Source organism: Somniosus microcephalus, chromosome 16 (genome assembly GCF_052327205.1).
Source record: "Somniosus microcephalus isolate GS21.2 chromosome 16, FLI_Smic_1.0, whole genome shotgun sequence".
Taxonomy (NCBI): Eukaryota; Metazoa; Chordata; class Chondrichthyes; order Squaliformes; family Somniosidae; genus Somniosus; species Somniosus microcephalus.
Genome location: NC_141002.1, coordinates 81,338,433 through 81,353,124, shown reverse-complemented (window position 1 = coordinate 81,353,124; position 14,692 = coordinate 81,338,433). Strand labels below are relative to the sequence as shown.

Sequence of the window (14,692 nt, the reverse complement as noted above, 5' to 3'; positions counted from 1 at the left end):
ACCGATGTCCGGCTTACCGGTCTGTAATTCCCCGTTTTCTCTCTACCACCTTTTTTGATGGAGTCAGTGGATAGGCAACGGAGTTTTTGGCAGGAACCAAAAACAATGGCTTTGGTCTTCCCAATATTTAATTGGATATTAGATCTGAAAATAAGTTTATTTTGAAATAGTAATTCAAAAAATTCTTCAGAAGAGTAGAATAGTGTGTAACTATATACAAAAAAAACAATGAACATTAAAAAAAAACAGATTTTTTTTGGTATATTTTATTTTGATTAAGCTCAGCCTGGGGATCTCTAGACTATTTTTTCTGTGTAAGATACCTACACTGTCCAAAAGAAATTGTACAAAAAAATACATGCTTGTTCTTCTATCTCAGTATTGTCCAATAGTCATGCGTGGCTAATTGGGAATCTGATTAGCAAATTAAAAAAATGAGTAAGGCACTATTGTTGGCATATGATCTTCATACTCAAATCTCACATGGCTTATGCATGTATACTTTAGCCTTTTGTGCGTTTGGTAAAAATAGTAGGGTGAATGTTTTTTGATCATTGAGTGTTTTACTACCTTGGTTACTGAATAATGGTAGATGTTACGTAGACTCACAGAATGATATAGCACAGAAGGAGGTAAATTGGCCCACCATGCTTGTGCTGGCTCTTTGAAAGAGCTCTCCAATTAGTCCCGCTCCCCCGCTCTTTCCCCACTGCCCTGCTAATTTTTCCCCCTTCAAGTATTTATCCAATTCCTTTTTGAAAGTTATCATTAAATCTTACTGTGTAAGAACTAGAGTGTGATAATGAGGGACTTCAATCATCCTAATATAGACGAGGATAGTAACAGTGTAAAGGGCAAAGAGATGGAGGAATTCCTGAAATGTGTACAAGAGAACTTTCTGGATCAGTGTGTTTCCAGCCCAACGAGGAAGGAAGCAGTGCTGGATCTAGTTCTGGGGAATGAAGTGGGGCAAGTGGAGCATGTTTCAGTGGGGGAGCATTTGGGAAACAGTGATTACAATATCATTGGGTTTAGAGTAGTTAGGAAAAGGACAGGTAACAAATCAAATGTGAAAATACTCAACTGGAGGAGAGCTAATTTCAGCGAGTTGAAAAGGGATCTGCCCAGGTGGATTGAAATCAAAGATTGGCAGGTCAAACAGTAAATGAGCAATGGGAGGCCTTCAAACAGGAGATAGTTCTAGTACAGACTAGACACATTCCATGAGGAAGACGGTGCTTCACTCAGCAACATCGAATGTATCCCATCCCGACTGGGAGACTTTTCTACTTTGAGTGCTGCCAACCTTTTAAGTATCTCTTTAATTTATCTAATTTCACTCCCATCTCCTCCTTTACTGTGACATTGGCAGCATCCTCTTTAGTGAAGACAGATGCAAAGTACTCATTTAGTACCTCACGCCCTCTATCGCCACAGGAAATCTCCTTTTGGTCCCTAATCGGCACTACACTTTTACTATTTACATGTTCATAAAAAGACTTTTGGCTTCCCTTTTATGTTACCTGCTAATCTATACTCATAGACTTTCTTTGCCCCTCTTAATTCCTTTTGCAGTTCTCCTCTGTACTTTTTGTATTGAGCTTGGTTCTCTACTGCAGGGGTTCTCAACCTTTTTGCTTCTGAGGACCCCGCCCATGTTATAAAAATAATCCATGGACCCCCTGTAACACAACACTGTATAAAAGTTAGTTATACAATTAAACATATATTTATTGTTTTTGTTTTACTTGATGTGAAACTTGTTGCTAAGCAACAATTCTGTCAAGGCGTGGTGATCTGATCTCCTAGATATGCAGCAGACGGACTGCTCCATTTACCAGAGCCACAACCCAAGTTATGAGGTAGCTTTCAGGCAATAAAAAGGAACTTGTTTCACGGAGGGAAGACTTTGGGTAAAATTAAATAGTGATTGAGTAACCGGGAGGGAGGATCCATTCCAAGGCGAGGATACCTCTGCTTAACCCCCTGACATGGGGCCCTGTATTTTCTATGTTGTAGTTGTTGGTGAGTGAGCCTGGTAAATGGCACTGGATTTAAACTTCAAGAATATCGTCCCTGTGTAACCCCACCCACCGCGCTGACGGCAGTTACCTCATCTTATGGCTAAAGAGGAAACTTGAGAGACTTTGGAGGATAGCTGCTGGAGGCATTACCTGGAGAACCATCCCAGTGCTCTGTACTGGGAAACGGCCCTGGTAAGTGGGTAAACTTCAGTGGGACACTTGGACACATTTGGGGGTCTGTAACCCTTGGTTCTGTCAACATGCACCTAAACTCTCTGCAGTCAGGTCAATAGAGTCTGTCTATCAGGGATAGAGTTTGGAACCCATATCTGGAGTCTGTATTTGTTTCTTGACTCTGGTTTACTGGAGATTCCAGCAGATGGAATACAATACTGGAAAGTGTGAGGTTATGCACTTTGGCAGGAAAAATCATAGAGCAAGTTATTATCTTAATGGCAAGAAACTGGAAAGTACTGAAGTACAAAGGGATCTGGGGGTCCTGGTGCACGAAACCCAAAAGGTTAGTATGCAGGTGCAGCAAGTGATTAAGAAGGCCAATGGAATGTTGGCTTTCATTGCTAGTGGGATAGAATATAAAAATAGGGAAGTATTGCTTCAGTTGTACAAGGTATTGGTGAGACTGCACCTGGAATACTGCATACAGTTTTGGTGTCCATACTTAAGAAAGGACATACTTGCTCTCGAGTCAGTACAAAGAAGGTTCACTCGGTTAATCCCGGGGATGAGGGGATGGACATATGAGGAGAGGTTGAGTAGATTGGGACTCTACTCATTGGAGTTCAGAAGAATGAGGCGATCTTATTGAAACATATAAGATTGTGAAGGGGTTGGATCGGGTGGATGCGGGGAGGATGTTCCCGATGATGGGTGAAACTAGAACTAGGGGGCATAGTCTTAGAATAAGGGGCTGCTCTTTCAAAACTGAGATGAGGAGGAACTACTTCACTCAGAGGGTGGTAGGTCCATGGAATATGCCGCCCCAAAAAGCTGTAGAAGCCACATCATTACATAAATTTAAAACAGAAATAGACAGTTTCCTAGCAGTAAAGGGAATTAAGGGTTACGGGGAGCGGGCAGGAATTTGGACATGAGTCTAGGTTCGGATCGGTCATGGCCCTGTGGGTAGCGGAGCGGGCCCAGGGGCCGTGTAGCCTGATCGTGCTCCTATTTCGTGTGTCTAATTCTGTTAGATTCAGGAGATGGTTCTGTGATAGTAGATTGGCGGTTAGGATCAGATCAGCCATGATCTTATTGAATGGCGGAGCAGGCTCGAGGGGCCGATTGGCCTACTCCTGCTCCTATTTCTTATGTTCTTAACCATTGATCTCTCAGTTGGCCCTCTCCCATTCTGCTCTGTCACTGCAGTGTCTGGCTCTAAATGAATCTGTTGGTGTCTTTAGCTGTCACAGTTCCTAGAAAGATATGAGGAATTTGAATTCTTGCTTTACTCTACCTCTCAACATGTTCCCTTTGTATGGAGCTGTCCTAAGTATCACATTAAATTTATTATTGATTCTAAGGGACCACTGGGGTTGGAAGCTCTTGTTCCACTTTTCTTTATATTGGGGAGATTGAACAGTAGTATGAAAGAGATTTTCATCACCCCGTGATTGTAAATCTCAATGTTCTGTTGCAGACATTTTGCAGTAGAGGCAGAAAGTATCAGGTGTGACGTCGAAAAACACGATATAAATGGATGAACCTGAGCATCAGCTTAATCTGCTTCTCCTTGTTCACCAGACCCAATCATCTAGGCCGTCAACTGAAGGGGAATTGATGGTGGATCAATTCTCTCCCCCTGTGTAGTTCAGTGCGAGGAACACTCGGGGACTCTAAAGTGAATAAACCAGAGACTGAAACGATGTTCAATGTGAGATCTTTATAACTACAGTTCCTGGGGAAGCCACTGGGTGGCAGCACCATTTTGGGTTTGATCACATTAAGCACCAGTTTTAGTTCATGTAAGCTTTTCTTTGGTGGACCCCTTGAAATCTTCTCTGGGCTGTGGACCCCCCGGTTGAGAATCCTTGCTTTACTGAATTATAAACCTGACCTTTATCATAAACCTCCTTTTTCTGTTTTATTTAAATCTTATCTTTAGTCATCTGGGGAGCTCTTGCTTTGGATGGTCTTCCTTTCCCCCTCATGATATTGTGATCACTGTTTCCCAAATGCTCCCCCACTGAAACATGCTCCACTTGTCCCACTTCATTCCCCAGAACTAGATCCAGCACTGCTTCCTTCCTCATTGGGCTGAAAACACACTGATCAAGAAAGGTTTCTTGTACACATTTCAGGAATTCCTCCCCCTCTTTGCCCTTTACACTGTTATTTTCCCAGTCTATATTAGGGTAATTGAAGTTCCCTATTATTACTACTCTATAGTTTTTGCACCTTTCTGCAATTTACCTGAACATTTGCTCCTCCTATCTCCTTCCCACTGTTTGGCCTATAGCATACACCCAGCAGTGTAATAGTGAAGGGATAATTACTAGTCCTAGCCCTTTTCGGGCTACCTCAGATCAGGCGTATTCCCCAGACGTTCACCTTCAACTAAAGTTAAGAGATAGCCGAATTCTGTAAGACACTTAATTGGGTCTAAAGGTCCAGGCTATCTCTCTAAAGGAAAGGAACGACTTGAAGATGTTACCGTCTTCCAGATAGCACTTTTAATAAGTTTAACTAGACTGTAACCTTCCGGATATTATGAGGGTCCGGAAACCCCCCCCCCCCCCCCGCCCAGAATTCTGCAACTCCTTACAAAAGAGTGTACAGAAATTTAGTTCGTGAGTTTGATACAGAAATACTATGAGACAATTCTAAAAATATATAGATTTATTAAAGAGCCGACATACAGCTAACAGCAGGTGATTCAATCGAGACTTTAACAGTTCAAAATACAAATAGCTTACATTTCTTATTCTCAGAGATCCTTATTCTCAAATCTTAACTTCATTACATTTATACATTTCTTATTTGATTTTGGTGGATATTCTGGATTAGAAATAATGAGTACCTCTTGATCCCCGAGACTCTGAGTTAACAACTTACAGAGCCTGCCTCTGAAGTTGAGGATCGCTTGCCCCTTCCAGCGACTTCTGACTTTCTATCTGAAAGCTCTATATTTTATACTCTGTTTGCAGTGGTTTATTCTTTGAAGTTTTCTGCTGACGTAAGCTAATTATCTCTAGTCATTCTGTTGACTTTTTTTCTATCCTTACTGTCAATTCAGCTGTTAACTTTCAGAATCCTGTCTGTTGTGTAGGTGTTTCAAAAACTTATAAAATGGTTATTACAGATTCATCTCTTTAATGCCATTCTCACAAAGGTCTTCAATTCAATTCTTAATATTGGCTTAACTGGTTATAATCAGACGCTGTCTCCTGTTTCATTTTCAACACAAACACAATGTGATTGCTTGGTGTATCTAGTCATATCTACAAAGTCTTCTGTTTTGTACCTTTTTACAATATGTAAATCAAAACCACTTCAACCAGGGTGTTCCATGCTACTTCAGTTGGTTGTATATATAATCATGTTTCCTGTCTTATTTGATACTTTTACAAAGGCACATGGTTTTTAATGTTCTGTGTTTCTGTTCTAAGTGTCAGTTTTTAACACTTTAAACTGGGTATAGCTATTGTGTTGGTTCCAAACTGCAGACTCCTTGGAAGCAAGCCTTTGCTTCTTCAATAGGGCCGTTGTCTCAGTATCAACAATCAGTTCCCATTTCAAAAGCTTGTGTGGTGTTTACAACTTTTGTGTTAACACTTCATCTTAAGCCTGTATTGACAGCTTGTGTCGTTGAGGCTTTTTAGATTTTTAAACCCAGTATGTCATGTTTTAATAATATCAGAAATCTGTTCATAGGATGGTGTATCTTTCTGAAATATGGCTTTTCCTTTACAATAGCTCCTCTATTGTCCCCTAATTCTAACCAAATAGATTCTGTCTTTGAACCCTCAAGTACATCATCCCTTTCTAGTGCTGTAACAGTATCTTCGATCAATACTGTCACCCCCCCCCCCCCACTTTTTTTGTCCTTTTACTATCTTTCCTGATTACATTGAATTACATAGAATCTATAGCTCATAAATTTGTTACATAAATATACACATGCGAAGTACATTTACCTGTATTGTGAGTGTATGTAAGGCGTGTGGCTAAAACGGTGCCTGCTTAGCCACACCTATATCTAGTCAGCAATTTCTACTGGACAACATTGCTCTAACTATTTTAATTCGTTTTAACAGTCCTTTATGTAATGTTTTGAATTTCCATTAGGCAGCATGTCTTGGGTTAGCAAAGCAATGACTACTCTGGTCTAAAATGGCAAATTCATTAATAAGCTGGCTCTCCTCCGCTCTCTGGGTACCTTACTATTACACCATCGCATGCGAGTCTCTCAGTTTCCTAAGTGGGACTTTGGACTCCCTGGCACAGCTCACATTAGGGTCTGTTAGGCACCTTAAGTCAGTTGGATTTATTTGTAGGTGCTTGTAGTAAAATATTTCAGTGTGGTTTATTTGGGGTTACATTTCTAGTAGAAGGAACTGATGCTTTTGAAATCTGTGTAACTACTTTTCCCACATTTAAAATCTGTAACCTGAGAGATTATTTTTGGTTTGAAAGGCAGAATTACAGTAGACTCAAATGCTGAAAAATGCATTAAAAAATTTAATTTTCTGGGGTGGGGAGTTCATGTTTCAGAAATCTTAGTAAATAAATCTCACCTCTTCAGTTATCACATCCCCTCTCAGAAATTTCTAAACCTATCACTGCTACAAAATCCTATTGTATTTTTTCCGACAAATGACTGAATGCTTAAGTTATAACGAATCGGTGTCCAATGACGCTTTCGGTGCAATTACTTGCTTTCAGATGTCTATCAATGAGCCTGTATTCATGGCTATTTTACAGTTGTCAACTATTTTGGAGCCATTACAGGTAGTTGGTTTCTGTTAGCTTTCTAGGTTGATAGGTAGAATTGCTAATGCTAAATGGATGTAAATGTCCACGGTAAAGAAGAAAAAGATTATTTTTGGGAACAAAACCTGAACTTACTAAAAGGATGTACTTTCTTTCAGGTACGAATGGAGGAGTTACCTTTGTGGGCCTTGTGTCAAGTTTACTTGGTGGAACGGTTGTTGGGTTAACCTACCTGTTGACTCAGTTGATGTTTGTGGAGGACCTGGATATTTCACCACCTCAGTGGCCAATTGTTTTATATGGTGCTGCTGCAGGTTTCCTTGGTTCCATTTTGGATTCCTATCTAGGCGCCATAATGCAATATTCAGGTTTGTGCTAAATGTTATTTCTATACTTTCTGATTCTAGTTGGAGAGGTGAAGGAAATAAGGATTGATTACCGCAGTAGTTTTGTTCCCACGCATGCGGTGACTGAGAGGTTTTGGAATTGACCAACTAATGGTGCTACAGGAAACTCCTCGTTTAAACGGCACCTAAAATATCCGGAATTCTCTCTTAACCGGCAAAATTCTCACTCCGAAAACAACACCTCAATAACCGGCAATGTTGCCAAGTCAGAGTCTCCCGCGGTGGCCGAGTTAGTCAGTGGGGGTAGTTCTCCAAACTGCCACTACTCAGCTTCTTGCAGCTGTCGGGAGTCAGAACACCTCAATACCCCTGTAATAGGAGTCTGACTCTCCCGCGTTGCCGGTAGTCTCTTCTGATCCGCCATTTTACAGGGGCACTGCATCTCCCACGCTGCTGGTAGTCATTGCATTACATTACCCTCAACTGGCAGTACTGTACTTAATCAAGCATCTTCCACCATCCATTTAACACAACATTCTGTAGGTGAGTACCCAATTACTGTATACTGCACATTTCTTGATTTAAAAAAAAAAAAAAAAAAAAAAAAAATTTCTTTGTTAAAAATAGCCTCGGTAGATAACCCTCTCCGTCATCCGGAATTTTTGATCAACCGGCAACACGCCGGTGCCAGATACCAAAGAGTTTCCTGTACTTGAGTGAGGTGATGCTGAATTCCCTCTTCCGAGCCATGAGGAAATTGCAGCAATGGACTTGTACCGTACCACTACATGTGTGTTAATAAATTGCAACAATGGGGTGCTTTGGAATGTGATGTCTCCTTCAACAGGCAGGCAAATTGATGAAACTTACCAAACCAAACCAAGGTTTACAGGCACTCCTACGACTTTAAAAAAATACAGTTGTCTGCTCAAAAATACAGTGCTCAATAGTTTGAGCTATTGAAATTCAAAACATACTTTTGTTAATTTAAAACTGCAGTGGGGCTTCAAGTTTAAATAGTAAGTGCACAGCTTGCTTATTTATAGTAAATTGTAGAAAACTGGAGTTCCGAACAGAAATAGTTGTTTTGCACATAATTGTAATGTAATCTTGGTTCTAATGAATGTTTACAATTCTTATGTCCTTTTTTAAAGGTTTTGATGAAGACAGTGGGATGGTTGTTAATCACATTACTCCTAATGGAAGGCACATATCAGGAAAACCTATCCTGGATAACAATGCAGTGAACCTCTTCTCTGCGATCCTTATTGCTCTACTGCTGCCAGGAATGACCTGGCCCCTTTGGCCAAGGAAATTAACAATTTAAAAAAATTGATGATGGAGTATCCTGATCATCTGTTGGCATAAACTATTGTGTGTGAATATTGCACTAACAGAAATAGATGACAGAATGAAAATGCACTAAAATACTTCAAAAATAGTTCAACTTTGGTGAAGTGAAAGATATATCGTCCTCAGGACCTTATTCTGAAGGTTTAATTATTGCTCCTTTGGACATATTACTTGGTTTCTTCATTCAAAAAGCTTAGTCCTAATCATACATTACTTCTCAGCGAACTGTGCTTTTTATTTCAATAGGTATTGTTACAGATTTATATTAACATTCCTTTAGGAAATGCCTCATTAAAGCAGAAAATGTATTTGCATTTTGTAGCAATTCATTTTCATAAGATAATATTTTATTTAGGCAGAAGACTATTGGTCCAACTTGCCCACTCTTCCAAACTACCTGTTGGAGCAGGAATAAACGGGTCATTTTCGGGTTGGCGGGCTGTGACTAGTGGAGTGCCGCAAGGATCGGTGTTTGGGCCTCGGCTATTTACAATCTATATCAATGACTTGGATGAGGGGACCAAGTGCAATGTATCCAGGTTTACTGACGATACAAAGCTAGGTGGGAAAGTAAGCTGTGATGAGGACAGAAAGAGGCTGCAAAGGGATGTAGACAGGTTAAGTGAGTGGACACGAACATGGCAGATGGAATATCATGTGGAGAAATGTGAAGCTATCCACTTTGGTAGTAAAAATAGAAAAGCAGAATATTTTTTAAAAGGTGGGAGACTAGGAAATGTTGGTATTCAGAGGGACCTGGGTGTCCTTGTACATGAATCACAGAAAGTTAACATGCAGGCACAGCAAGCAATCAGGAAAGCAAATGGTATTTTAGTCTTTTTTACAAAGGGATTGGAGTATTAGAGTAAAAAAGTCTTGCAGCAATTATATAGGGCTTTGGCATGACCACACCTGGCGTACTGTGTACATAAGGAAAGATATACTTACCTCAGAGGGAGTGCAACAAAGGTTCACTAGACTGATTCCTGGGATGAGGAGATTGTCCTGTGAGGAGAATTGAGTAGACTAGAACTATATTCCCTAGAGTTCTGAAGAATGAGAGATGATCTCATTGAAACAATAAATTCTTAAGGGACTTGATAGGATAGATGCTGGGAGAATGTCTCGGAATAAGGGGTCGGCCATTTAGGACTGAGATGAGGAGACATTTCTTTACTCAAAGGGTTGTGAATCTTTGGAATTCTCTACCCCAGAGGGCTGTGGATGCTCCGTTGTTGAGTATATTCAAGACACAGATTGATTTTTGGATACGAAGGGAATCGAGGGATAGGGCGAGAAAGCGGAGTTGAGGTAGAAGATCAGCCATGATCTTATTGAATGGCAGAGCAGGCTCGAAGGGCTGAATGGCCTACTCCTGCTCCTATTATTTTCTTGCATTCCCTTACTACGATTCTGAAACTAACTGCCCTATATCCCCATTCCTAATAGGAATTCATCCAATCCTTTGTTTAAAATCCTGCCATGGTTTTCTGTTCAACCATCCCTACTGCTAATCTGTTTCACAATTCTATCGCCCTTTCACGAAAACATATGCTGCCTAAATTTCATAACGTTAAAGTAGGTCTTCTAATCCTTTAATCCTGTGCTTGACGGAAGAACTCTCTCTCTTGAATAGAAATTCTTCATGCCTGTGGAAATCGATCAAATCCCGTTGACCTCTTTTCTAGGGAGTAAATTTGCCTAAGTATTGCACTTCTGCTGTTTAACAAAGTTAATGAAGTATTCTTAGTTTTTTTTAATATCAATTTAAGCACAACTCTGTGGCAAATACACTGGAACATAAAATTATGCATAAGATATAAACCAAGAGAGTCCAAACATTTGCTCTGTGTAGGTGACATGGTGCCCTCCTAAACCCTCAGTGACCACAAAGTTTAAATTAATATTTTCATTAATTTGAATATATCTCAAGTTGCTGATACCAACAAATCTTTGGTGTTTAGATTTAGGATTTATTCATCAATGCGGTAACACTGCTCAAAACACCCCTTTCTAAACCATCCGGCCCTAAAAATTTTAACTGGGCAAACCAGCAAATAAAAAAATATAAACCTAAGTAGGATTGAGTTTCACGGGTCACATGTGGCACATGGTCTGCAGTTTGGACATCATATTGACTACAATAAATTAAAAATTGAACATTTATAAAGTCAGATATTTGATTTTAGTTTTGCATTATCTGGAAGTGTATTATGAAAAGGTATGACGAAAGACCATACTATAGAGCATCTTTCATATCTTCAGGCACTTGCTATATAGCTCTTTCATGTCTTCAGGACCTCATTGCCAAGGAAGTGCCTTTTGAAGTGTAGTCATAGTTTTAATTAGGCACATGTGGCACAGCAAAATCTCACAAACAGCAATGTGATAAATGGACCAGATAATCTCTCTTTTGGTGGTGTTGGTTGAGGGATAAATATTGGTCAGGACACCAGGAAAAATCCCCTGTTCTTTGTCAAATAATGTCATGTGATCTTTTATGGCCATCTGACAGGGCTGACAGGATCTCCGTTTATCGTCTCATCTGAAAGATAGCATCTCTGACAGTGCAGCACTCCCACAGTACTGTACTACACTGAATTGTCTACCTAGATTATGTGCTCTTGTCTCTGGAGTGGGACTTGAACCCACAACCTTCGAACTTAAAAGGCAAGTGTGCTACCTCTGAGATAAGGCTGATGCAGTATATGATCTATATGGAGAACTAAGTAGGAAATGTAAAAATTACAAAAGTGGGTTGATTTGCCTTTCTCACTGAACTGTTACATATAAAAGAGTGGATATGAAGTCTCTGCTGTGCTAATAGAACTTCTGCTTTCTATAACGTGTGGATAAATATTCTGTAAGGTAGTGTTCAGAATATGAATTAATATTGTGACACGATCTCAGTAAAATATTCACTTTTTTTGTATTTAATCCATATTCTCTCGATAACATGACAGGATTATTTCTACGTGATATTTTTGTGTGTAAAATTATGGTGCTAGTTTTTTGAGATTTGACTTTTGTTTAAATGTGCAACTACAAAATAGTTTGTTAACTGAAATAAAACTAATTTACGTGTCCCATTTAATAACCTATTTGTATATACACACACGAAGAGGTTGCACGAGTTTAAACCCCATTAACCACTTAGAATTATGGATTCAAAAATATTATAGCACAGGCAGACGCCATTCTGCCCTTTACGCCTGTGACGGTGCTTGCTTTTCAACTGGAGCTATTTTTTCCCCATCCTTTATCCATATCTTTTTATATTATCCAGTTCCTACTTATGTTATAAATAGCCATTTCTGGTAATACATTTCGGGGGGAAAAAATTTAGTTACATTGCGCCTCCAGTTAGCGCCCTGAGGGGGCACTACGGGGGGGCACAAAGCACCTAGCGCTCGGGCGCAGTGTCGCTAACGCCTCCCGCGAAATTCAGCAGGAGGTTAGCAGTAGCCGGTAGTGCCCTGCAGCACTACACCTCGGGTGATTATGTCATCGACGTGCGCAGAGCCCCGGCCGCAAACGTGGCTCGCGCCCCCTGACCTACCGCTGGACGCTATGTCCGACAACGTCAGGGTGGTGTTTTTGCAGCTGGGGAGGCACAAATTAAAGGGCAGGGGCCGGGTGGCCAGCACTAGCCCCCTCTCGCCGCCTCCTGCGGCATGCAAGCCGCGATCGGTCAGCCCGGCACTCCTTTCGCGTACCGGGCTCTGGCCGGCTCCCCGGTGGTCTAACAGGACCCGGTGCGCACAGCACTAGGCCCCTCCCCTTTAATCGGGGAGGCCTGTAATACCGCGGCGCTATGGGCCCACGCGTGTGGCGCTGCTGCATGTAGCACCACAATATTTGTTGTGGAGCATTTTGAACCAACACTCGACACAAGGTTTTAGATCGATAGTCAAGTTGTCTTTATTGCACCGGTGGGGAAACAGTCTGCTCTGTCTTAGCCAGACCTTTCCAAATTGTTACAGAAAACACTACATTTTTATACATTACAATTAAGCATAGCCACCTCGTGTTAAATTCATTCCTGCCACCTGTTTGGATCTTGGCCCACATGCACCTTCACGGATTGGTTACGAATCTTAATATAAACATGTATAAGCTGCCTCCTCAATCAATCACTCAAACTGTTGAATGCTAATTAAAAGATACCTTGGAATGTAACCTAGGTAATAAAGTTCTTACGGGCAGTTGAAATGCTGGACATCCTGTCTCCATTTAATTGTTTATATCTCTCCAAAGGTCAGCTATCTTTGACCGCATCTTTATGGATGTGGTCTTTCATGGTAGTCCCTGTCTTCCTTACACTATTCAGTGCAACTGCCAGCGATGTCAGTTTAACTCTTTCCCCACTGCAATATTCAATGGGAGCGCCCCAAGAGGGAGGGGGAGTGCTTCTAGTGGTGCCCTGCCTCCTGCTTGGGACGCTACCATTCAATTTTGGGCCGGGAGGGCGCTAACTTTTTCGGGGCGCTAAAAGTAGCAGCCTGGTGAAGTTAGCGCCCCAAAGGGGGCGCAAGCTAATTTTTCCCCCTTCATGTTTTAATCTTTTGTGTAAAAAAAATTTGATTAACTTTATTTTTCTAGTGATAATCCTGAGTCTATGTGCCCCTGGTACTAATTTGCCAACCATTGGGAACAGTCTTGCACTATTACCCCCTCGAAACCTGTCAACTTTGAAATCGTCTGTTCAATTCCCCACATAAGCTTTGGTGCTTCAGTGAAAAAAGTTCCAATATTTCAAGTCAATTTTAAAGTCTTCATAACATTATCATCTTATTCCTAGTTTTAAATTCTTGCTGTACCCTTTCTACAGATCTAATATATTTCCTACAATGGAATACCCAGAACTGCACACAATACTCCAACTATGACCTAACCAATTTCTTTCATAAATGCAACATGACTTCCTTGCTTTTATATTCAATGCCCCATGTGTAAAACCCAGAATCCCAATTCTCTTTTCAGTGGCCCTTTCTACCTCACTTCCTCCACCTTTTTGAAGGTTTATGTATCTGCAACTACTCGATCTCTTTTGGCACACTGTTCAGAATCTTATCATTTAGGGAAATACTTTTTACTGATCTTTTTCCCAAAATGCACTACATATTGAACTGCATTTGCCACTAATCTACCCATTCCACTAACAGGTCTGTCTTTTTACAGTCTCCTGCATGCTTCCAGTTTACCATATCCCTGATTTGGAATCCTCAAAAAACTTCAACAACAGCTTCCATTTATATAATGCCTTTAATGGAGTAAAATGGCCCAAGATGCTGCACGGGAGCATAATCAGACAAAAACTGACACTGAGCCAAAGAAGGAAATATTAGGATAGTTGACTAAAAGCTTGGTCTTAAGGAGCGTCTTAAAGGAGGGGAGAGGTTTAGGGAGGGACTTCCAGAGCTTGGGGTGTGGACCGTGTAGAGCGAAGGAAGTGGGGTGTGCACAAAAAGTCAGAGTTGGAGGAATGTAGAGTTCTTTGAGAGTTGTAGGGCTGAAAGAAGTTTCGGACATGGGGAGGGGTGAGGCCATGGAGGGATTTGAACGCAAGAATGGGAATTTTAAAATTGAGCCTGGTTGGTGGACTGGGGCCAATTTAGGTCAGCGAGCACAGGGTTGATGGGTGAACGGGATTTGGTTAGGATAAGGGCAGCAGAGTTTTGTATGTGCTCAAGTTTATGGACAGTTAAAGATAGGCCGGTCAAGAGATTATTGGAATAGTTGAGTCTGGAAGTAACAAAAGCATGGATGAGGGTTTCAGCAGCAGTTGGGCTGAGGCAAGGGTTTGTGTCTATGTCTAAATTATTTATATATAAATTTAAACAAAAGAGGTTGCAGCATAGCTCCCTGGTGCATACTACTACCAGCATCTATTAACCCTTGCTGTTTCCTTTCTATCCCACAGCCTACTCTCTTATCTATTCAGTTACATCCCCTTCAATACCATTTTTTACAACAAATCTCTTACATAGAAGAATAGGAGTAGGCCATTTGGCCCCT

The 14,692-nt window shown here is 40.9% G+C and overlaps 1 protein-coding gene across 4 annotated transcripts in view; it reads left to right on the top strand.

Annotated features, from left to right (window-relative positions):
* Positions 1-11,760, top strand: part of tmem19 (transmembrane protein 19) — a 32,283-nt gene extending 20,523 nt beyond the window's left edge. For all 4 annotated transcript variants that reach the window (XM_086009328.1, XM_086009327.1, XM_086009329.1 and 1 more), the window contains 2 exons: positions 7,133-7,342; positions 8,476-11,760. In XM_086009328.1, coding sequence (XP_085865454.1) covers positions 7,133-7,342; positions 8,476-8,648 — 383 coding nt within the window. In that variant the 3' untranslated portion in view covers positions 8,649-11,760. The remainder of the gene's footprint in view (positions 1-7,132; positions 7,343-8,475) is intronic.
* Positions 11,761-14,692: the final 2,932 nt, after the last annotated feature.